The sequence below is a fragment of the Stegostoma tigrinum genome, chromosome 2, assembly GCF_030684315.1.
Source record: "Stegostoma tigrinum isolate sSteTig4 chromosome 2, sSteTig4.hap1, whole genome shotgun sequence".
NCBI lineage: Eukaryota > Metazoa > Chordata > Chondrichthyes > Orectolobiformes > Stegostomatidae > Stegostoma > Stegostoma tigrinum.
The window spans coordinates 91,755,493-91,781,067 of record NC_081355.1 but is presented as its reverse complement, the minus strand read 5'-3'; the positions used below and the strand labels follow the sequence as shown (position 1 = coordinate 91,781,067).

At 42.2% G+C, this 25,575-nt stretch overlaps 1 protein-coding gene across 3 annotated transcripts in view; it reads left to right on the top strand.

The window, feature by feature from the left end:
* Positions 1 to 25,575, top strand: part of mocos (molybdenum cofactor sulfurase) — a 261,380-nt gene that overhangs the window by 210,286 nt on the left and 25,519 nt on the right. For all 3 annotated transcript variants that reach the window (XM_059655520.1, XM_059655509.1, XM_059655524.1), the window contains 2 exons: positions 6,744 to 6,868; positions 15,688 to 15,799. In XM_059655520.1, the coding sequence (XP_059511503.1) occupies positions 6,744 to 6,868; positions 15,688 to 15,799 (237 nt within the window). The remainder of the gene's footprint in view (positions 1 to 6,743; positions 6,869 to 15,687; positions 15,800 to 25,575) is intronic.

Sequence of the window (25,575 nt, the reverse complement as noted above, 5' to 3'; positions counted from 1 at the left end):
TACATCAGTCTAATAATGGCAGAGAAGAAGCTGTTCTTGAATTTGTTTGTATTTGTGTCCAAAGCCTCTGCCTGATGGAAGAGGTTGTAGGAGAGCATTACCAGGATGGGTTGGGTTTTTGATGATGTTGGTAGTTTTTCTGTGGCAACAAGAAGTGTAAATGAAGCCCATGGATAGGAGGTTGGCTTCAGTGATGGTCAGGGCTGTGCACACATTTTGTAGTTTCTCCAGTTCTGGGAAGTGCAGTGGCTGTATCAGGCTGTTATGCACCCAGATAGTATGCTTTCGATGGTGCATCTATAAAAGTTGATGAGGGCTGCACCTTCATGCTTACTTTTAGCAACTGGCATACAAAGACATCCAAGTCTTGTTGCACCTGCCCCTTCCCCAATCTATCTCCATTCAAATAATAATCTGCCTTCCTGTTTTTGCTACCACAATAGATAACTTACATTTACCCATATTGTACTTCATCTACAATAAATTTGCCCACACTCTCAACTTGTCTAAATCACAATGAACCATCTCTGTGTTCTCTTCAGAACCCACCCTCTCACCTAGTTTTGTGTCATCTGCAAACTTGGAGATATTACATTTAGTTCTCTCATCTAAATCATTTATATTTATAGTGGATAGCTGGAGCCCAAGCACTGATCCCTGCAGTACCCCACTCGTCACTGCCTGCTACTCAGGAAAAAGACCTATTTATTCCTACTGAGATAATGGGAACTGCAGATGCTGGAGAATCCAAGATAATAAAATGTGAAGAATGAAGGGTCTAGGCCCGAAACGTCGGCTTTTGTGCTCCTGAGATGCTGCTTGGCCTATTTATTCCTACTGTTTGTTTCCTGTCTACCAAACAGTTTTCTATCCATTGGACAGAGTCAGAATGGATTTGTGAAAGGGAAATTCATGCTTGATGAAACTACTGGAATTTTTCAAGAATGGAACAAGTAGAGTTGGTAAGGGGGACCCAGTGGATGTGGTTTATTTGCCCTTTCAGCAGTCACTATACTCCCATCTGATGTGCTTTGATTTTAAATGTTAATTGCTTATGTAGGACATTATTGAAAGACTGCATGATTTGCCTTTCACAAATCCATTCTGACTGTCCGATCCTGTCACTGTTTTCCAAGTAATCTGCTATTGGGTTTCTCATAATGGACTTGAGCATTTTTGCCACTACTGATGTAAGACAAACTAGTCTATACTTCCCTGTGAGACAGAATGAGAGAATGAGAAGGAGTTAGAGAGATACCTCCTAGAGAGGGGTTACATTAGAAACCTTCTGATCTATAACATAGTACTTCTGTGTGTTGTTTGCTTACAATAACTAAGTTGTTTGCTTCCAACTTCCCTAGTACCTTAAGATAAATAGTACAGCTGAATTAATGGGAAATTAGATAAATGTATGATGAAGAAGAGATGCTGATAGATTTAGATAAAGAAAAGCGGCAGGAAACTCAAAAGGTATCCAACAATTCTTGATGGCTGAGATGAGATGATACAACAGACTTCACTGATTTGGATATATTATTCACTTGTCTCCCGACTGCATCCAATTCTTAAAAATCTATCATCAGATATCCTTGACGCCTCAACACCCAGGTGTTAGCAGTGCATTCTTGATACGGGCAATTCAGCTGCTTAAAAGAAGCAATACCAAAACACCACAGTCAGCTTTATTGCTTGTATATGAACATGTTAAAATAGTTAAGTTGATCAAAAAGAATACCTGTCTGCAATGTAAAAATGGTTAATTCTTGTGAAAACACAACCATTTCCTCTGTCATGATTTGAAGGAATTAAGGATCCTCCAAAGGAAACAAACCTTCACGGTTAACATTGATGCCAGAGAATGTCTTCAGCAAAGAGGTGTCATCAGCAAAGAACATCCAGGAAACCACACATTCAGCAGGGATCCAGTGTGACAATGAACTGTACTTGAATGCTTCATCCTAAAGCAACAGACTTCCAACCCAGTCAAGTCATAAAACTTAATAACCAAAACAAGTTTATTGGAAATGTTACATAAGATATTTAATACCTGAAAGGGTTAATTGACATTGCAAAATGATCGCTATCTCTCAAGAGATAAAGGATTACTTGGGAGCAGCTAAACAGAATTGTACATAGTTGGCAGAGGTGCCCAGCGTGTGTGCAGCTAGAGTAGTAACGTGCATTTAGATTAGATTAGATTCCCTACAGTGTGGAAACAGGCCCTTTGGCCCAACAAGTCCACACCGCGCTTTGGAGCATCCCACCCAGACCCAACCCCCTAAACACCACAGGCAATTTAGCATGGCCAATCCACCTAGCCTGCACATTTTAGATTATGGGAAGAAACCGGAGCACCCGGAGGAAACTCACGCAGACATGGAGAGAATGTGCAAACTCCCCACAGACAGTTGCCCAAGACTGGAATCAAACCTGGGTCCCTGGCGCTGTGAGGCTGCAGTGCTAACCACTGAGCCACCTTGTCGCCCTACTCTTAAGTCACATAAGAGATCATCATTTATGTCTGATGTAATGTAACTAGCTGCAATATTAAGCATTACATAGCAAACTGTTAAAGTAAGATCAAGCCTAGATTCTGCCAAAGACATCATGTAGGTATCCTTCCCCTATGGACATCAATAATGTAGACTAATGCCCATAAGAAGGATTGATGACAGTGAATCTACACAAGGCATTTCAGATGGTTCTGGCAGAAATTGACATGTACAGGTTTTAGCAGTGCTGCAAGTTGCAAATATAAGAATTAAACATCAACCCAACAAATTTCAGTAAGGGCAAGATTGGATTTGGCTATGCCACTGGCATATTAGCATATGCAAAATACTTGACATATTGTGATTTTAATAGAACTATCCCTGACTTAGAAATCAATAGTTACCAATAAGACAGGAGCAAAATTGAAGAAGGGATACATTTTGGAAAAGTTCTTTTGTTAGCTTTGTGCCCCAGAATGTAACATGGCTGCATCTCTGATATTACTATCATCTCAAGTTCCAGGAAACCATTTGTTATTTGTCTTTTGTAGCTGAATACTTAGTTCTAATTTGTCTAGCTCCTCCCATACCCTTTCTGGCAGCTGTAACATGGAATGATGAAGCATCTGATTTTGAAAAAAAAAGCCTTCCTTTGTCCTCCCTACGAAGACTTAGTCCATTATTTCTTGTAGATTTTACTGTGCTCCAGCATGGAATGCGGTGTGATTTTATTACAGTATTTTGGACAAAAAGAGATAGAATTCCTTCTTGCTATTTAACAACAAATAGCACCATTATTTAACTAATCTTGGATGATTTGTTGAAAATTATATAAATCACTTTGTAAAATAATGTAACCAGTTTTAAAAACAAAGAAGTATTTCGGAGTTTTAATGAAAACATCAAACAAGTCTGCCACCTTTTGACAGAAGGAGTATATTCCCTGTGGCAGATACTTACAGTGATAAATTCAGCTGCTAAAGGAGTGAAATGAATCTTAAAGAGTAATGGTTTTACTTATGCTGAAATGTGGGAACAGGTGAAAGTTGTTATTTTTATTCTCACAAGGGATCTGAAGTCAGTGGCAAGGCCATCTTTTGTTTCCTCACCCTTGATAACTGAGTGACTTGCAAGGTCATTTCAGAGAGCGTAAAGAGTCAGCCACTTTACTATGTGTCTGAAATCACATGTAAGACAGAGTGAATAAACACGCTCCTTCCTTAAAGGACACTAATGAACTAGATGTTTTTCAAACAATCAGTGTCATTTCATGAGGGGAGCAACTTAAGGTATTAGAAAGAGATTATACAGTGACAGGGATTGAACAGTTTTCTGCAGCAAAGAACAAGAGTCCAGACAGCTGTCTTAGCTGCGTGATGCCAGGCTTGGGATGCCTGCTCAGACCTAGGAAAGAACTTGCAATGGCAGGGATAGTAGGTCCATGTAGGTACCAAGAAATAGCTTAGACTAGAAGTTCTGTAAAGAGAGTACAAGGAGTTAGGCACTGAATTTAAAAATGGAACCTCAAAGTTTATAATCTCTGGACCTAGGGTACATAAAATTAGAGAGATGAATGCATGGTTCAAAAACCCATGTGGGAGAAATGGGTTCCAGTTCATACCTGGGAAAAGGGGGGACTTTACCATTTCATGATGCTGGGGCTAGTGTTTCTGCGTACCACGTAACTGGGGAAGTAAAGCAGAATTTAAACTAAACAGTGAGAGCAAAACATCAAATATGGAAGAATGTGGTACAGAAAACTTTGTTTTAACTGGCATCATATGAAATAGCATTGTCAATAAACCAGCAAAAATTATTTATCTCAAATACTGTGAAGTTTACTATATTATTGTCCAGCTATTATAGTTTTTTAATTAATTTACCTCAATGTAAGTATACTTGTTCAATTGAAAGTCACATGAAATAACAACAGTTGATTCAATTTTGACTCAATTTCTCCTCAAATTGCACTATCCAAGTAGTCAGTTGTGGGTGTGAATGAGAAGGCTCTCTGCCAGTAAGTTTTATTTAAGGCAAAATTACATTATTAGTTAAGTGATTTGTGCTGTAAATAAAGTATAACAATGACTTTACACCCCCTGCATTACATTTCTAAACCTTAGTGTGTATTTTTTACACTGATTATGTGGACCTCTGATTATCCAGAATATTTGATCAACCAGCACACTCCTGATCCCCTAGGTGTCACTTCATAAAAAGTTTGCTGTATATCAAAGACTGGAAAGAAGGTAAGACAGAAAATAGTAATATGGAAATGAGGATCAGAGAGTGACAGGAAGAGGCAGAGAAAAAAGACAGGAATACACCAACAATCAAGACCAGATTTTACAAAGGTAACAAAATGACAATACTAAAGGTTCTAAATCTGAATATATACCGCAATAATTACTAAGTAAACAAATTGGTAGCAGACATTTAAGTAATTAAGTATGGTTTGATAGCCATTATGGAGACATGACTATAGGATAACAACAACTGGGGCTTGCGTATTGAGTGATATATGTCATTCAAGCAGAATAGGAAGTTAGATAAAGGTGGAGGCAGTTGTACAATAGTTAGAGATTACCTGTGTTCAGGATATCAGGATGGAGTGGGGGAAGGAATGGGGATTGGATGAAGTGAGGAAAAGTAGGGAAAATAAGTCACTAGGAGAAATGCTTTACAGGCTCCTAACAATAAGCACAATGTGGGACACAGTAGGCAAGATGAAATACTGTGTGCTTGTGATGAATGGATGTCAATAATCATGGATGACTTTAGGCTGCATGTAAACTTGAAAAAAATCAGATTGGCAATAGGAACCTGAATGGTACTTCACAGAATTCTTTCCTACTGAAGCATATTCCCCAACTGACCAGAGAGCAGATTTTGTAATATAACAAGATTAATTATTAATGTCAGAGGAAAGCCAGCTGCCCCTAGGTACCAGTAACCATAACATGACTAAATATTACACCCAGTTTGAAAGTGAGAAGATTGGGTCTAAAACTTGTGTTTTAAACCTATAGCAACACAAAAAATAGACAAATTATCAGCTATTAAGAATGGCATCTTCCTAGCTCCTGAACAATGTGGGCAATAGTGAGTCAGTTAGGGTAGTATGGAAAAAAGATTCTCAATGTTGAAAAAAGGGTTCAATTTACCACTCTGTTTTAACGATGAGGCAAGAATCTTGCTAGTGGATGGTGAGGACCCTTTTTGCATTTACATCTCAGTATTACATCAATCCACCTCATTAAATGCATGTTCATTTTCACAGGAAGACAATTAAAACTAGACATCAGCAAGCTCCAACATGAAACTCTTGAGTGGGTATTTGATAGTTTCATCTCACGATTTTCTCCTCCAGACTTCTTTCTTAGTAATGTTCCCCACCACCTTCAGACACGTACCACATATAGTAAGTGCATACACCCCTCAATCCCCAGAAGTTTGCATCAGACATGCACCAGCCTCACCTCATCATCATGGTGCATCTTTGTGTCACTTATAATATAGTTCACCGCTTTAGTACTATACGCTGAAACTCAATAACACCTTAGTTTGCAAAGCGGATGCCAGGCTACTTTGCATATGTGACAGGCACGTATTTTATGCATCAGAACAAGGTGCATCTCAGGGCTCTTCACTTGTTTTCTTCGTGCTCATTCACTTTAAACCTACTTGGATGACGACAATGTACAAACACAAGGGAGTTCTAGGCCCGAAACATCAGCTTTTGTGTTCCTGAGATGCTGCTTGGCCTGCTGTGTTCATCCAGCTTCACACTTTATTATCTTGGATTCTCCAGCATCTGCAGTTCCCATTATCTCGGAGTTCTTGAAATGCTTACAGAGCGCTATACACTGGTGCACTGCAGATTTACTCCCCCTTCTTTACTGACTTCTTATTCCCATCCCACTGAGACAGACGGTGGAGATACTACGCTGAGAAGAAGCCTACAGTAGGCCACATTCATACAGCTTCTGGTAGTAGACCAGAATGAAATTCCTGTGATATGAGGGCAATCCCCCCTCACCCCCCGGCAATTGCAGGGAATAGCACAGGAAGGGAAATAACAGCAGAAGAACAAAGTTAACATGGTAAACTGCAGACCTACCTGTTTTCTCAGCTCTCTCCAGTTGGAGTCTACCAGATTTGTGATCACATTTGTATGAGACAGACTGGATGGACCAGACACTTTTGTCTGTTTATACCCTCAAAAACTTGGTACCTCTCTTTTTTATGCAGAGTGAAAGGACTGGACTGTGGGGAAAGTGTTGCAAAATGGATCTCCACATTTCTTGGACGGCAAAGTTTTCTAATCAGACAGAGCTCCAGTTTTCACAGAGCCTCGAAAAAGCAGCATACACAAGGTAAGAAGCTGAATATAAATTAAAGTACTGACTTTGCCAAGTACAACCATTAAAAGGGTGGAGCATTTGCATTATGCACTAAGTAACTCACATTACTCAATGCCATTGTGCCAGGTTAAAGAAATCACATTTTTACAGTAACTTACATTTATAAAATCTCTAATATAATGAATTGTTCCAAGGCACTTCACAGAAGCATGATAAAGCAAAATAGGACTCTGAGCTACGAAGAAGATAAATAGCTGAATCTTACTTTTTTCTGGCTGTGCATTTCATTAAATTTTTGGGAGTGATTTTCACTACGAGACTTAATGAATTTTCTTGCCGTATCTTATCACTTGCCTCATCAATTACCTATCACCCCCTGTGAACTCGCTCACATCTGATTCCAGCCCATCTTACCGTGTGCTGTTTCATAACAACACAGCACTGCTGGGATGTCCCAGAAGTTACCAACGTCCTTCATGCCTGCCTCATCTATAAAAGCCTGTTGTGCATCCAGCCAATGACTGTCAGTCGACAGCAGCCCTGCACAGTACCTGACATGTGCCCAAAACTTAACAGATGGAGGGAAATCAGTGCCTATTCCATGGGCAGGGATTAGCAGGTCTTACTGAATGGGGTAGTACACAGATGAGACTTCCTCTTCCCCCAGGACCAGCAGTGGAGGCCGTGACAGTAGGCCATGCCAGTTTGCTGTGAGGTTATCATCTGAGTTACAGCAATCCCAGCCATCTGGAAGAATGCCTAGCATTGTGGGAGAAGTTCACTGACCTTTTCAACTTCGCTAGTGTAAGTGCCACCATCTTCTCTCCAATATCTCACAGCCACTCTGTCTTTCTTTTCACCTCCCAACAAGCCTCACTGTCAGTATTGTCTACAATATCTTCCGTCAACTCACTGTAATCCACCCCAACCCTCAGCACCACAAAGCCTGCCTGCCCTCTGCTTTGGGGTGCAAGTGGTTGGTACCTATGGTGCGTACCCTGAGATGGTGGTGCCTGGTGACTGATAGAGGGAAAACTGAACAGAATAGGCTTGTTTGAATCCACAAGTATGTATAGCACTTGGGAGATGTAAAGACATAAAGAATATGTTTGGCCTGTTATCTGTAAAAATGACATAAAACCTTCTTGTGATATAGATTTGAGTTGTATGCTGTTTTCTTGTTGCAATCATCTCCCATGCATGAATAAACTTTTAATCAAAGAATCCTGAGTATCATCTCATCAAGAGAAAATAAAGGGTGAACATGCCCTTTTAGTGTCCAACATAGGGATCCCTCAGCACAGGTGGTGAGCTGAATTTGCCAGCTACCCTCTTTGATTTCCATATCTAGATTTCTCAACAACTCACTGTTTGACACTTTTGGTAGAACAGAAAGCTGAATGTTCGTGAGGTGAGTTGGGCCAAAGAAATGTGTAATAAATGATAATTCGCACTTAATTGGCAGTTTGCCAGTGCCTACTGAGAAACTCACCACATTATTTATCTGAGTTGTAAAATAGAACGTGAAATGCTCCTGACATCAAGACAGACCTTGCTGAACTTCTCATGTTATCCTGCTACAGTCTCACCTTATCCCATGTTATTCAGACTTTGATAAGATTCCGAGATAACAAGGTGTAGACCTGGATGAACACAGCAGGCCAAGCAGCATCAGAGAAGCAGGAGGACTGACGTTTTGGGCCTAGATCCTTCTTCAGAAATTGGGGAGGAGAAGGGGGTTCTGAAATAAAAAAGGAGAAATGCGGAGGTGGATAGAAGATGGATAGAGGAGAAGATAGGTGGAGAGGAGACAGACAGGTCAAAGAAGTGGGGATGGAGTCAGAAAAGGTGAGTGTAGGTGGGGAGGTAGGGAGGAGATAGGTCAATCCAGGGAGGACGGACTGGTCAAGCAGGCGGGATGAGGTTAGTAGGTAGGAGATAGGCGTGGGGCTTAGGGTGGGAGGACGGGATAAGTGGGAGGAAGGAGCGATTAGGGAGGTGGGGACAAGCTGGCCTGGTTTTGGGATGCGTTGGGGGAGGGGAGATTTTAAAGCTTGTGAAGTCCACATTGTTACTATTGGGCTGCAGGGTTCCCAATGACCTGTCCATCCTCCCTGGACTGACATATTCCCTCCCTACATCCCCACCTACACTCACCTTTACTGACTCCATCCCTGCCTCTTTGACCTGTCTGTCTCCTCTCCAGCTATCTTCTTCTCTATCCATCTTCTTTCCGCCTCCCCCTCTCTCGCTATTTATTTCAGAACCCCGTTCCCCTCCCCCATTTCTGAAGAAGGGTCTAGGCTCAAAATGTCACCCTTCCTGCTCCTGTGATGCTGCTTGGCCTGCTGTGTTCATCCAGCTCTACACATTGTTATCTCAGATTCTCCAGCATCTGCAGTTCCTGCTACCTTTGATAAGATTCCGTCCGTAAGGCCAGATGATCAGAAGATTGGTTAAAAGGTAGACGAATCTTAAAACAGGAAAGAAAGGTGAGAGGTGTAGGAAGAGCATTCCAAAGTGTGGAGTCCAGTCACAAAATGCGTAGCCATCAAATGTGGAGCAGTTATGATTGGTAATGTACAAGATTGATGCCTCTGGTGGTTGGTGTTGGAAATTACAGAGATAAGGTAGGACAAAACCATGGACAATTTTGAAATGATAGATGAAAATTTTAAAATCAAGACATTGCTTGAGCTGGAGTCAATGTAGGTTAGCAACCATATAGGTGAATAAATGGGGCTTGAAGCATGTTAGGTCACAGACACGTGCAGAAAATTCAGCTGACTACAAGTTTACAAAGTTGGGTATGTGTGTGAAATATAGAAGTGCGTTGGAATCGTCAAATCCAGACATAACAGACTCCTTATTCATGAGCCAGATTCAAAATCAAATTATATCATAGAGGTAAAAAGAGACAGTCTTAGAGACAGCCTAAAGCCGAGGTCAGAAGCTCATCTCAGAACCAAATTTAACACTAAAGTTGTGAGGAGACTTGCTTAATCTCACATTTTGCCAGGAAGTGGGATTGAGTTGATAATAAGTGACAGAATTTGAATCATAGACCAAAATCAATGCTTCAGCCTTACCAGTACTTAATTGGAAGACACTTCTGCTCTTCCATGATTGGATTCAAATAGACCGTTTCCAATTTAGCCAAAGTAGAGGAATCAATAAAAATGGCAGTGACATACAGCAGGATACTGCCGGTATATATCTGAAAAGTAAGAATATCGCATGAGACAACATGTAGATCAGAAATAAGAGCTGGCCAGTAATGATGATCTACAAATACATAGATAAGAATCAAACTTTGCAAAACCAATCTCAATCAATGATAAGGTGACAAATATGCTCATTTGTTGCTAATGAGTCAACCTTAAGACAAAAGTGCATGTGAAGTTTGACAACATTAGCTACAGTTCTTACTCAGACAGGCTGAAGGAGGCCAAAAAAAGAATCAGGATGTGAAAAATCCCTGAAAGATAAAATCTTACTTTCTTTTGTGAGCAGAGAAGTAGAACTGGCCCTATAGGCTCTGCCCTGCATCTCTTGTGATAGCCTTAGAAACCACATTTCTCCAAACATGCAACTGTATAAAGTTTTTGAGAAGATTTGTAGCTTGGGTTGTGGATTAGTTTGTAGACTTTCTTGCAAGCCAGTGTGTTTGTTTGCAGACGTTTTGTCACTCTACTAGGTAACATCATCAGTGCACCTCCAGTGAAGCATTGGTGTTCTGTCCTGCTTGTTATTTGTATGCCTAGTTTGCTAGGGTGGTTGGCATTATTTCCAGTTGTGTTTTTCAGTGGTTTGTATGTCGGGTCCATTTTAATGTGTTTGTGGATGGAGTTCTGGTTGGAATGCCAGACCTCCAGGAATTCATTGGCATGTCTCTATTTGGTTTGTGATATTTTGGATGTGTTGTCCCAGTCGAATTCATGTCCTTCTTTGTCGGTATGTATTGAGACCAGTGAGAATTGGTCATATTTCTTGGTGCCCAGTTGGTATTCACGTATCCTTATAGTCAGTTTTCTTCCAGTTTGGCCTATGTAATGTTTTTCACAGTCCTAGTATGGTATTTTGTGTGTTATATTAGTTTTATTGATTGTAGGTATGGGACCCTTTACGTTCGTCAGTAGCTGTCACAGGTTGTTGTTGGTTTGTGAGCTACCCTGATCCCTAGGGGTTTGAGTAGTGTTGTAGTCATCTCTGATGTCTTTGATGTACATGTAAGGTGACGAGTCTGTCTGGCCATGTTGTCTCTGGCGGTCTTCTTGTCATGGTCTGTTGTGGAGGTAACAGCGGATTGTGAATTTTGGGTATCCATTCCATTTAAAAACTCCATGCAAGTGCTCCTGTTCTGCTTTGTGCAATTCGAGGTTGCTGCAGTGTGTTGTGGCCCGTTTGAATAATGTCCTGATGCAGCTCTGTTTATGGGGTGTTGGGCTGTTTGCTGGCGTAATTAAGCATCTAGCCCGTACGTGTGGTCTTTTTGTATATGCTAGTCTGGAGTTCCCCGTTGTTCTTACATTCTACCAGGGTAGTCGGTTATTGTTCTCTTCTTCTTTTGTGAATTTTATTCCGGTGAGGATGTTGTTTGTATGTCGGTGGGTTTCTTCAGTCTTATTCGTTTGGTAATCACGAAGGTGTCATCTACATTGCAGATTTGGGTTGTATGGTGGGGAGCGCTGTTCATTCTAACCTTTGCATTACTGCAACTGCAATCAGTCCTGATATTGGAGATCCCATTGGTGTTCTGTTGATTTGTTTGAATATACAGTCACTGAAGGTGGATTTGGCTATGAGGCACAGATCCAGCAGTTTTGGGGCGCTGTGTATGTTGATGCTGTTGGTATCGTGGGGTACCTGCCTTCCTGATTCACCCAGCAGTGTGGCAGTTGTCTCTTTGACTAGGTCAATGTTTATGGATGTAAATAGTGCTGTTACATCAAAGGATATCATTCTGTTGTCTTTGTCAATTCTGGTGTCCTTGATGATGTTGAAGAATTCTTGGGAGGAGTGGATAGTGTTGTCAACTAAGTATTTCAGTTTCCATTGTAGTTCTTTGCCAAATCTATATGTTGGCGTGCTTGGTAGTGAGACAACAGGTCTGAGGGGGACTCTTGATTATTTGTGTACCTTGCGAAGTCCATAGAAGTGGGGTGGGTTAGAACCTGTGGCTTCATTTTTTGTTAGTCTGTCTTGCTGATATCTCCTGAGTTGAGTAATTTCTTCAGGGTTGTTTTGATCTGGTTCTCTAACGGTGACATTGGGTCTATTGCCATCTGTTGGTAGGTGTCAGTAACTGCTAGTAGTGCATCAGCTTTCTCGATGTATTGAGCTTCATTAAAGGATTACTGTCAAGCATCCTTCATCTACTGGTAAGATTACAATATTTCTGTCTTTCTTGGATCTTTACAGGGCTTCCACTTACCTTTTCTGCTCAGTTTTGGGACTATTGTCTGTCTGATGGTCTATTGTATTTCCCCTGTGAATCTGTTGTTCTTTAGTGTTGATTCCACTGCAACCAGGAAGTTAGATTTTTTGGCATCTCTGTAGTTATAACTAAGTCCTCGGACTAGGACAGTCTTCTCAGTGTCTCTAAGTGGTCGGTCTGAGATGTTCTTGATCCACGTTTCTGTGTTGTCCATGTCATTGTTGCGAGTGAGTTTGGATAGTTTTTGTTGTAAGGCTTTCTTTTCTTTGTTCCGGTTTTTTGTTGTTGTCTAGTGAGGGCTTGTTCCAGTGTGGTAGTCAATACTTGGTCAGTTGCGCTGGAATATAAAGTATTTTGGCATGCAATTTCCTGCTCATTTTTGTGGAGGCGATTGTAGGAATCCGTTGATATATACTATACGGAGTTATATACTATAACTTATACAAATTTTTAAAAGGAATGGATACCCAAAAAGCACAATGTGCTGTTACCTCCACGACAGACCACAAACAAGAAGACACAACACAGCCAGACACACTAGATACACTATTGTACAACAGAGACATCAGAGATGTCCACAAGACTACTCAAATCTCGAAGTATCAGGGTAGTCCATAAACCAACAACACCCTTGACAGCTACTCACGAATGTCAAGGATCCCCTACCCACAACCAATAAAACTAATGTAATATACAAAATACCATGCAAGGACTGTGAGAAACATTACATAGGCCAAACTGGAAGAAAACCGACAATAAGGATACATGAACACTAACTAGCCACCAAGAGACATGACCAATTCTCACTGGTCTCAATACACACCAACAAAGAAGGATATAAATTCGACTGGGACAACACATCCAATAAAGTACGAGCCAAACAGACATGCCAAAGAATTCCTGGAGGCCAGGCATTCCAGCTAGAACTCCAGACACACACACATATTGAACAGGACCTGATGTACAAACCACTGATAAACAAAATCACCCCAGCAAACTAAGGCATCTAAATAACAAGGAGGACAGAGCACCAATGCTTCACCAGAGCAAATTGGCGATGTTACCTAGCAGGGTGATGAAACGTCCACAATCAAACACAGGCTCGGCGAGCAAGTCTACATCCTCGTGTAACTGCATGTCACAGTCAGTCCTGGCTAACAGGTTTTCTGTATGCTGGTGGCCACTGAAAGCCCATTTTCAGTTTGTTTCTGGCAAGCTGATAATGAGACAGGGTTATTAAAATCATAGTTATTTCATGCTCCAACTGGAGAAAAATTAATTAATCCATGTGGTTTATGATCAGAAACATGCCCCGAATTAAAATCCCTCAATTAGTTTGTGATGAAAGACTTGGACTTTTAAGTAACATAATCTGAAGATTTTCATAAAGTAAAATTCATTAGGCAGGACATCCCTTCAAAGAAAATTAATGATATTCTGAAAAACAGCCATACTTAACTGAAAGAGTTAACCATTTCTTGTCTCCACAGGTACTGCAAGACCTGATGAGTTTCTCCAACATTTTCAGTTTTATTTCAGGTTTCCAGCATCTGCAATTCAACTTCAATTTGTGTTGTTGAAATTATATTCCTTGTATGACCTCTCTAAATCTATTCTCCATCAGCTGTGATTCTTACAGTGAAATATCTGCCTGTTCAGCTTAGTGGTATTGGAGTAGTAGCACTTATCTCTGCATTGTCAAGAATCTGCTATAGCATTGTTCATTTATCAATCATTCTTTGTATTTATATTAACCTTTATGGTAAATTTATAGGAAAAATGTTACTTAAATGTGGGGTTAAAAATTGATTACATTTTACTAATTATGCTGAAGAACATTTAAGTTGGGAAATGGAACTCTTTCAAATTAATAATTAGTAATTAGTAGATATTAAGTTAGGAGCTTATTAAAGGCCAGGCATTTTTATCCTCATAACATATGCCAGAAATGGATTTCTGTCGATGTCAGAACATTTTTCATTGCCAGAATCACCAAATTGATAGCCTGACTTACTTGCTGAATTGGGATGGTATAGTTGGGAGGCTCCATTAATACTAGGAACTAGATTCAAACACCCATTGTACCTTCATTTAGGGCCTTTTCATGGGGTTCTGGCAATGATCCCTTGTGTAAGCCTCATTCTAGGACAGGCTGAGATTACTTTTCTGCTGGTACTGGACCAGTCTCTGATACGTCAACAGCTTTTACAGGCAGATTATCTCTCCAGTGCCATGATTTCTGCTTGAAAATTCCTCTCAAAGGAGGCAAGAAGCCTGATAGCAGGTAGGTCAGTGGGACTGAATCGGTCCCTCTGGAAATAGGTAGAACACAGTTGTTAGTTGGTCAATAGGGTCAATACCATGACCAATAAATTCCACTTGACTGTTTCAGTTTATTTACTTTACAGAAGTGTTTTTGTTTTAATGGTAAATTTTAATCCTGTGCTGCACATTCCAATACACATTAAGCAGCTTATGGCATTATTTGAAGAACAAAGTGGCGTTCTCCAGTATCCTCCCTGAGTCAAAACGATCAAAAATAGATTATTTGACAATCCCTTTCATTCACAGTTAGTAACGTGATTGATTATACGTTAGGTTTCCTTATTCTTTATGAACAGCAACTATTGTTTAAAATATTATTTTAGTCAGGGAGAATATGTGGGAATACCCCGACACTATCTCATTTCCTCTTGACTTATCTGTCCAATGTTAGGACTAACTCCCAGTGCTGTGACCTCCATTACGAGTAAGGGAAGGACTCAGGGGAATAGTGACCATAGCCATACAGTTGGCATGAACCTGATCCACACCACTGTTCAGCCAACTGAGACAACCTGTCTTCCAGTGAAGCTGTGTTGCTGTGGCAATGTACACATTTGTAATTAAGTTCTAGGGAGTTGTGAAAAGTGATGGTAAAGACTCCACTTTCTTCGCAATACATTGCCGACAGGGAATCTCTGCCATCTTTACTACCTGCCATTGGTATATGTTGGGAAGACTTACAATTTGATACATAACACATTTGGGGATGTCTTGAAATGCACCTTTCTGATTCTGATTCCAGTTAATGTTCTGAGCAATCAGAGTCAATCTGCTTGGTTTAAAAATTAAACAGAATCTGTCTGAACCAGAATTCACTTGCCAACAAACCACTGTCTTCTCATGCAATAGCAATATTGGTTTTCCTCTTGAATTTGTATTCTTGTGAAATGTCCTGATGCGTGCAAGATGAAATGTTTTGCCAAATGTCTTTTTCAGTAATACTCAAGTTCAAAATGTTCAAATCTGAAACATAACATCTAATTACTTTGCCGCAAGATAATTTTGCAGAGATTGAATGTTGCCCTTAGTATCTTCCGCATGTGCAGTTATGGTGTCTTTAAATTTTCAGTTCAAGACCAAGCTTTGACTGAATCACCATCCCTTTCATTAGTGAATGAAGCTCAGTATCTTCTCATAAACATGGCAAGCGTTCTACACATCAAAGAACAATTATTACAACGGTAAGATTTATCCAGGAAGGACACTTTCTTCGTCGGGAATAAACAATTGCAAAATAATCCCAAACTAATGATTGTAACCAGGTAGATCTAATTAAGTCTCATTATGAGGATCCCGATCACAGAGGTCTTGGCTAACCAATAGAACCAGGAGATTTGAATCTCCTCAATTGAGCACTGAGCTGAGGTAACACCATTTCAGTGTAGGTAATCCCAGAGCCCCATGCAGGGCATCTCTGAGCAGAGGGAATCTAGGCCAGGCCACAGCAGAACCCCACAATAAAGCCGAGCCTCGGCCAAGTCGATAAACAGTCGTTCAGGATCTGGGCCAACAAGACATCGAAGTTGCTGCTGGTATGTGGTCTTAAGAACAGTAAAGGAGTCCTACAATGCCTAACTTGAGTAGAAAAACATGGAGATGAATACCCAGGAGAATGAACACTCTAGAAAATTCCACTACATGCCAATGGAATAATTAAATTGCTTACTGTCACCCAAATCAGGACTGATTAAAATTAATGTTTTGTTAAATGGTCACCCAGTTGCCATGTAGGTCGATATCTTTCTGCTGTATCTGTGGTTGCATTTTGTCTTTAACAAGATTCGCTCAGAACTCCAACCTTTAGACTTGTACAAGTTCTCAGCCAGACTGAAAACCAATATGGTGGAAATGTTGCAAATTAAGGGTACAAGATAACACAGTGTGGAGCTGGAGGAACACAGCAGGCCAGGCAGCATTCAAGGACCAGGAGAGTTGACATTTTAGGTCAGGATCCTTCTTCAGAAATGGGAGAGGGGAAAGGGAACTCTGAAATAAATAGAGAGGAGGGGTGGGGCTGGGGAATGTAGGTGCGATGGTCATAGGTGAGTGCAGCCAGGGTATGGTGGGGAGGAGTGGATTGGTGGGAGAGAAGGTGGACAGATTGTGTCAGGTCAAGGAGGCGGGGGTGAGAGGGAGGGTTTGTGATGGGATGAGATCGGGGTTGAAACTGGTAGAGTCCACATTGAGACCATTGGGTTGTAGGCTCTCAAGGCAGAAGGTAATGACTTTGGTTCCAGTCTCCTGTGAGAACCAGTTGGTGTAGTTACCACACGTAGGGTTCTGTTTTGCGATCAGTAAATTGCCGATTTTTTTGGTGGTTCGAATTACTCCCAGATCCCTAGTTCTGACACCTGACTTAATTAGGAATATGAAATGAAGAATACAGTAGACAGGTGTTTCAGGGCAAAAAAATCCTTTGCATTTATTTATTACAAAATGTATGTTTAATAAAAGAAGAAAACTCAAATATAATAAACAGAGAAATTGACACAATCAACTGTAGAGGACAGTAATTAAATACACTATCACATTAGACACAGGTTAAACATTATTAGAAGCTAAACAGCAATTTTAATTACAAACTTTTATCAGGCATCCTACCCTTGGGGTTCCTTGCACTGTCACCACCCACCTAACCCCTCCCTGCGAGCTAGGTTGGAAAATTTGGGGTCTCCAGAGTTTAAGCTCCCCACTGGGGAAAAGCACAGTTTTGAAGTACACATGGCTGCTCCCACTTGCCGCATGCAGTGCATCAATGATGACTTTAGACTGCGTCGGCCTTCCACCTGGGTTGAGTCTGCTAATGCAGTAGGATGCTTATTTGCATTTATTGGATGAATACTTGGTGGTTTTGCAGGCCAGTTTTCACCTCAGGATGTGTCTGAAGCCTTGTGGTGTAGGTCAGGTTGGTGAATTTCGGGATTGGTTGGTTCTCAGATCTGCTGGTCGTGGTCGGGTGCTACTGGTTCCCTTAATGCGGAACAGGTCTGTGTCGATAGTTTTCAGAATTGCTGTCGAGATCCCCCTTCCGGACAGGAAATAGCTGCTGGAATTAGCTGTTGGAATTCTTCTTCTGGGGATTGCTGTTTGGAGCACCCCCTGGGAATAGCTGCTGGGGCATTGCTGTCAGGTGGATAGCTGTTTGGGATCCCTCCTCTGGAGATAGCTGTGGAAATAGCTCCTTCAGGTGAGATGGGGGCTTGCAATTATACTGATTGTGGGACTCATTTCTTTGCACATATTTGTGCTTGCTGTTGTGTTACTGGTGTTCCCTTTTAGGTTAATTAGCTACCTGACAGTTAAGATTATGTGTAAATCGATTTTGATTGAAGTTGAATGCCTGATATCTCAATGAATGAATATTGATTGTACAGGCTCCATAATGTCTGTGTTGGGTAGCCCCAGGTATAAAAGTTAGTTTTGGTCTAGAGGGTTAGGTTTAGTTGATTGCTGTCTTAGAGTGGACGTGTAAATTGTTGCAGTGCTCCAACTAAACTCAAAGCAAGCTGGAAGAACAACACCTCATTTTCCACTTAGGGACCCTACAGTCCTCCAAACTTAATACTGAGTTCAATAATTTTATGGCCTAAACTCTCCCATGTCCTAACCCCCTACCCCATACACCAGGCCTTATTATCACGTAGACTGTCATTACACACTACCTAGTCACTAACAGTCCCATTAACAGCTATTCGCCCTCCTAGTCAGATCATTATCAGTTCCTTTGTCTATCCAGCTGCTCTCTCTCTCTTTGGGCACTTTCCTATCATTTACTCACTACTTCATCCTCCTCCCTATTTTCTGCATATAAGCCAACATCTTCCCAGCTACCATCAGCTCTGAGGAAAGGTCACCGGACCCGAGACATGAACTCTGATTTTTTTCTTCACAGATGCTGCCAGGCCTCCAGAGCATTTCCAGCAACTGCTGTTATTGTTGTTGAGGTTGTAAATTGGACTTCCAAGTTGAACAGTAGTCCCAGACAAAAATCAGACTGGCTCTGTGTGTATTTGTTGCAGCTTGAGCTCAGGATTTTGTCCAGTATTTTAGATGATGGAGACTTTCGCGCAATCCTACGTATTGATGTAGTGAAAGGTTCTGGCCCAAGCCTATTGGGACAGAATTGATTGAGAAAGATTCACCCTGATTGGTTCAACATTTTTCAATTGGAAAATGGCTGCCTCAGTGAAGTCCTAGGGAAATACCCAGGTGTTTTTCTAGAAGGGCCTGGAACTATCAAAGGGGCCAAAACCATTTTACATGTTGACCAGGAAGCAATTCTGAAATTTTGCAAGGCCAGCCCGGTGTCTTTTGCCTTGTGGGCAAAATGGAGGTGGAAATCAGAAGGCTGGAGAGCGAAGGAATCATCAAACCAGTGCCATTTATAGAATGGGCAGTACCGGCCATATTGATTATAAAACCTGATGGCTCTGTTCACCTGTGTGGGGATTTTAAGCAAATGGCAAACCACTTTTTGCAGCTGAATAAATACCCGATCCCTCGCATAGAGGACTTGTACGCAAAGTTAGTAGAGGGGAGAGGAGGTGCTATCCTTTACGAAGCTGGAGATGAGCCACGCCTACCTGCATTTGCGACTGGATGAGGAATCTCAGAAGTATGTTGCAATTTACGCCAGTAAGAGTTTATATCTATGTACAAGACTGCCATTTGGGGTGTCATCAGCATGCGCTCTTTTCCAACAGACCAGGGCTAACCGAGGTTGCCATTTATCTGGATGACTTATTAAGAGAACTTGGACATAGTGCTTAAATGTTTCTCCCAGGCAGACGTGCACTTTTGAAGGGACAGTGTGTGTTCTAGGCGCTCCAAGTGACTTACTTGAGTTACAGAGTCGAAAAGCTGGATTACACCCACTGGAAGAGAAAGTGAGGGCGATTAAAGGAACCCCAGGTCCCACATTTATACCAGAGCTTATGTCTTTCGTTGGTTTAGTAGAGTATTACAGAAAATTCGTACATAACCTGGCTTCCTCCTCAGCATCCTTACAACTGTTATTGAAAAGAGTCACCCTTGGAAATGGTTGCGTAGCCAAGAAACAGGCTTTAGGGAAGTGAAAAAGCAGCTATCGTCCTCTAAGGTGTTGGTTCACTACGATCCAAAGTGAGAAGTAGTGCTAACACACAATGCCCCATACGGTGTCAGGGTGGTGTAGGCTCGCTGGTGGCCCAATGGAGAGAAATGCCTGATAGTAGCATATGCTTTGATTGATGCCAACGCAAATATGCCCAGAAAGAGAAGGAAGGTTTGGTGGTCACCTCTTGTGTGAGGAAGTTCCATCTTTATGGATGGGAATTTGTCATAGTAACCGATCACAAACCCCTGCTAGGACGACTGAAGGAAGACAAGGCAGTACTGCCCATAGCTTCCAGTGGAATTCAGCGTTGGGCCCTTATTCTCAGTGTGTACAGGTATAAGCAAGAACACCATCCAGGAAGCCAGTTGGCTAATGCGGATGCCCTGAGCCGCTCCCACTGGCTCAAACTCGGTTTTGGAAGAATCCATTTTGGTTTTAAACTTTCTGGACACCCTTCCAGTCACTGCGGGCAATGCCTGACTGTGAGCAAAAAAAGATCTCATCCGAACAAAACTGAACCAGCTTGTGGTAATAGGGGAAACTGAAGGGCCCCACAACCAGGATTGAAATCTTTTTGGATCTGCTGAGACTAGATCCCCGTAGAGGATGGCATATTACCATGAAGAGCTTGAGTGATTGTCCTGAGTACTGGCTGGTACTGGCTGAATTCCACCAGGGTCATCCAGGGATTTCCACGATGAAGATGCTGGCAAGAAGCTATTCTGGTGGCTAGGGTTGGATGCCAACATAGCTGCGTTGGTGGGGAAGTACCCACAGTGCCAACAAGGTCAAAATTGCCACCAACAGCACCCCCACATTCAGGGGAATGGCTGGTAAACCCTGGGCTCAACTGTCAACTGTGTTGGACCTTTTATGGTCTCGATATTCCTGCTCATTATGGATGCCCATTCAAAATGCTGGACGTGAATAAAATTCGTTCAGCAAACTCAAACAAGACAGTTGAGAAGTTGTGAGCATTGTTTGTAATGCACAGGCTCCTGAGAGTACTGGTCATGGACAATGGGACATCTTTTACCATGAGAGAATTCAAGTACTTCCTAAAGTTCACTGGCATTAGGCACATAAGGACAGCTCAAAACCATCTGTCCTCCAATAGCCCAGCTTAAAGAAGCAGCCTACAACGTCAATTGGGACCACCAAACTGTGCCCGTTCCTTTTCAATTGTAGGACCACCCCATTTGCAACACCAGGAATAGCTCCAACAAAGTTTTTGATGGGGAGAAGACTCTGCACCAGGGTAAACCTGATATTTCCAGTCCTGGGAGGGAGGATGAAATGGCAGCAGGAACGCCAGTGGCGGCCAAATGGCCCCTCTAAACGAGAGACACAGTTTAACTTAGGGGATGATGTTTGGTGCCAGAACCATGCAAATGGCCCTGTATGGGTGAGAGGCGAGGATGACGCAAGGTCAGCTCCTGTGACTTACAAAGATTCAGGTGGGTGATACAGGTCAGAACTGTGGATCACTTGAAAGCCGTTACCTCACAAACGGGGCAGGAGCAAAACCGAAGGCCTGGCAGAAACCGCAGGTGCTCCCACCCCGTCTAGTGTCGCAGAAACCTCAGAATACAAAATGGATGCAGCCTCAATTCAATTGCCAACAGAAGAAGAGGAGGAGACTGTTCCACACACAAGAGATGTTCCACAGTTTGGTACACATTACTTGCGCACGTCCAAGTTGAAGAAACTGGACCTGGGGCGAAAATTTCGCAAAAGAAGCTACAAGTGAAAGACCAGGCCTACATCACCAGTCTAAGGATGGGAAAGATGCAGTATCTGGAACCAGGTGGACCTTGTGAGATATGAGGTTCTTGATTGGAGTTGCTGACACAGGCCAATCATGGAAGCCTTGGCTGACCAATATATCCAGGAGGTTAGAATCTCCTCAGGTGAGGGCTGACTCTGAGCTGTCTGGCCATAGCCAGCGTACTGTGCACTAGTAAATAAAGGGTGATGTGGTGATGGGATACCGACCTCTGTGCAGTTATTTCACAAACATATAGTCATGAAAAGCAAACAACTTAAGGCATTTGGAACACGTTCAGTTTAGTTCTTTTAGTGAGAAAGGAATCTTTCAGCATGGACATTTAGCTCCACGTGACATTAAGAAGCAGATGATTAATGAAGGTTGTGACTCCTGATAACATCCTGGTTGCATTATATAAGACTGATACACCAGAGCTAGCTAGCCCTTAGCCAAACTGTTCCAATGTGGTTATGTTATTGACTTCACCAATGCAGAAAATTGTCCTATCCACAAATACAATAGCAAGTCTAGCCCAACTAATTATCATTCTAAGATAACAATGTGTGAAGCTGGATGAACACAGCAGGCCAAGCAGCATCTCAGGAGCACAAAAGCTGATGTTTCGGGCCTAGACCCTTCATCAGGCTCTGATGAAGGGTCTAGGCCCGAAAATGTCAGCTTTTGTGCTCCTGAGATGCTGCTGGGCCTGCTGTGTTCATCCAGCTTTACACTTTGTTATCTTGGATTCTCCAGCATCTGCAGTTCCCATTATCTCTAATTATCATTCTATCCGCTTTCTCCCAATCAACTTAAAATGATGAACAAAGTATAAAGTTCTATCAAGTAACAAGTACTCACCTACTCACTGATGTGAAGCTTGAGATCGTCTAATCAAATCCAGACCTCATCACAACCTTGATTCAAATGAGCTGAATGCCAAAGAATAGGTGGCAGAATTAAATCTTGACATGCAGAGGAGTTTGACCCATAACTGACATCACGTACCATCAAGAAACCAAGCAAAACTGAAGTCAGTGCAAATGCTCATTTTTGCAGTTATATGTGACACAGAAGGAAGTAAAGTGATGCAACAACAAAACAGACCCTTTGGCCCACCATGTCTGTGCTGACTAACAAGCATCAAACTACATTAATCCCATTTACTGCACTTGTTCCATAGCCTGCTATCCCCCAGTATTTTAGGTATTCACCCAGATGCTTCATAAATGTTGCTAAAGTACCTGCCTCTAATCTCTCTCTCAAGTAACATGTGCTATATATCTGCCACCCTCCAGGTGAAAAAAATAATTCACAGATCTTTTCTAAACCACTTGATCCTCACCTTAAACTTATGACTTCACATCTTAGACTCATCAGCCACAGGAAGATGTTCCACAAACTAGTCTGTCCAGCCTCATAATTTTGTATTTTGCAATCAGATCCTCCATCTGCCTCCTCTGCTCCAAGGAAAACAAACCCAGCCTATCCAGTCTCTTCTCATAACTGTGACTTTTCATCCTAGGCAACACCTTGGTGAATCTCACCTGCACCCTCTTCAGTACAATCACATCCTACCAATATGTGGCAACCAGAACTGCACATTTCACCTGTGGCCTAAGCAATGTTTAATAAAATTGTAACAAAACTTCTTTGCTCCTATGTTCTACATCCCATATGCCTTCTTCAGCACCCTGTCCCACTGTGCTGATGCCTTCAGGGATCTGTGGATGTGTAAACCAAGGCCCCTTTGTTTCATAGTACTACCTAGGATCCTACCATTCATTATGTATATCGTTTCCTTATTCAACCTTCCAAAATGCATCACCTCACACCTATCAGGATTAAAATCCATCTCCCATTGCTCTGCCCAATTTACCAGCTTATCAATATCAGACACTCCCAATTCTTGTGTCATCTGCAAACTTACTAATTGAACCTTCGATATGTGCGTCTGAGCTGTTAACGTATGTAGAAATCAGTAAAACTCTTGGGACCAATCTCTGGGCTACTTTGCTGATCACAGGCTTCCAATTACAAAAAGGACCCTTCACCATCACCAACGTCTTCCCAGATCTTATTTGTAAGCCAATTTTGGATCCAGTTAGCCTACTTGCCTTGGATCCTATGGGCTTTTACCTTTTGGAGCAGCCTTCCATGTCCTTGTTGAAGGCCTTACTGAAGTCCATGCTGACCACATAAATTGCACTAATCTCATCAGTGTTTTAGAAAATGCTCAAGTAAATTCGTCAGACAGGATCTCCCTCCAACAAACCTGTGCTGACTCTCCCTGATCAATTCTTGCCTTTCTAAGTATTGATTAATCCTGTCTTTTATAATATGTTTTTTCCAATAATTTGGAATGGAATGGAATAGCCTTTATTGTCACATTGCAATCAATGAGTGTGCTGAAAAGTTTGTGATGTTGCGTCTGTACCTAGGCGCAGATACTTTAAGTGTTGTTACAGAGTAAAACATATAGGTAAGCATGGGTATAGAGTTTAAAAAGTCCAGAATGATAATAAAAGTGACTATAATGTTCTTAAGTTTTAGAAGTTATAATCCTTTTCCGACATGAGTGTGTGCCCGCTGGCTACCGAACATAAGGCAATGCTACCTCCAAACTCTGGCCTCCATCCAAATCTGGCCCTGCTGCCGCTCCGGGATCCAGCCCGCATTCACTGTGCTCCCACTTCAGGATAGGCCCGCATGCTCCAGGAGTCAGCCCTCAACTTGGCCTGCACTCATTCTGCTGTAGTCACTCCCAGACTCGGCCCTGGCCCGTGTTTGCTCTGCTGCCAACGCTCTGGGACTCGGTCTGTGACTTGGCCCATGCTCGCTCTTCAGCCGTTGAGGGATTCGGCCTGCGTGCTCAGCTCCCACCCGGTCTCCAGTCGTAACTCTTCTCCCTTGACTCCATTCTCCAGGTAGGGGTAGTTAAAAGTTGCAGGAGGGGGAAAGAAAAAAATACTGCAAAGAGGAGAAAAAAAGAAGAAAGCAAAAGGAACTAGTGAACAGAGGAGCTTGTTCTTGTCCCAAATGCAAAACTTCATTAAAAACTGAAAGAACTGCGAATGTTGTAAATCAGAAACAAAAACAGAATTTGCTAGAAGACCTCAGCAGGTCTGACAGCGTCTGTGAAGGAAAACTCAGATTTAAGGTTTTGGGTCCATTGACTCTTCCTCAGTTCTGATGGTAGCTGGGAAGACGTTGGTTTATATGCAGAAAATAAGGAAGGTGCTGGAGTAAAGAGTAAACGATAGGATAGAGCCCAAAGACAGAGAAGAGCAACTAGACAGACAAAGGAGTTGATAACGATCTGACTGGGAGGATGAATAGCTGTTAATTGCAACTGTTAGTGACTAACAGTAGGTAGTGTGTAATAGCAAGCAACTTGATTACAAGGCCTGGTGTGTGAGATAGGGGGCTAGGACATAGGAGAATTTAGGCCCTAAAATTATTGAACTCGATATTGGGTCTGGAGGGCTGCAGGTTCTCAAGCGGAGAATTATGTGTTGTTCTACCAGCTTGCATCAAGCTTCACTGGAACACTGCTGCAAGCCAGAGACAGAGATGTTGGCCAGAGAAGAGGGTGATATGTTAAAGTGGCAGGCAACGGGTAGCGCAGGGGCTTTTTTGCAGATAGAACGTAGATGTGAAAGGAGTCACCCAGTCTACACTTCGTTTCCCCAATGTTGCTGGTTGCAGGGGAAGGTGCTGTGAGGCTGTGGGTCAGTATTGGCGGTGAAGGAAGTGTGGACCAGGGCATCCCATTGGGAACGGTCCCTGCGGAAGGCGGACAAGGGAGGGGAGGGGAAAATATGTCTGGTGGTGGCATCTTGCTGGAGATGGCAGAAGTGGTGTCGGATGACCTTCTGGATGTGAAGGCTAGTGGGATGATAGGTAAGGACATGGGGGACCCTACTGTTGTTGCGGGAGGGAAAAGACAGGTTGAGGACGGAAGTGTGGGTGATGGTTCAGACCCGGTTGAGCGCCCTATCAATAACGGTGCCGGGAAATCCTCAGTTGAGGGAGAAGGTGGACATTTCGGAGACGCCCTTGTCAAAGTTGGCTTCATCTGAATATATGCAACAAAG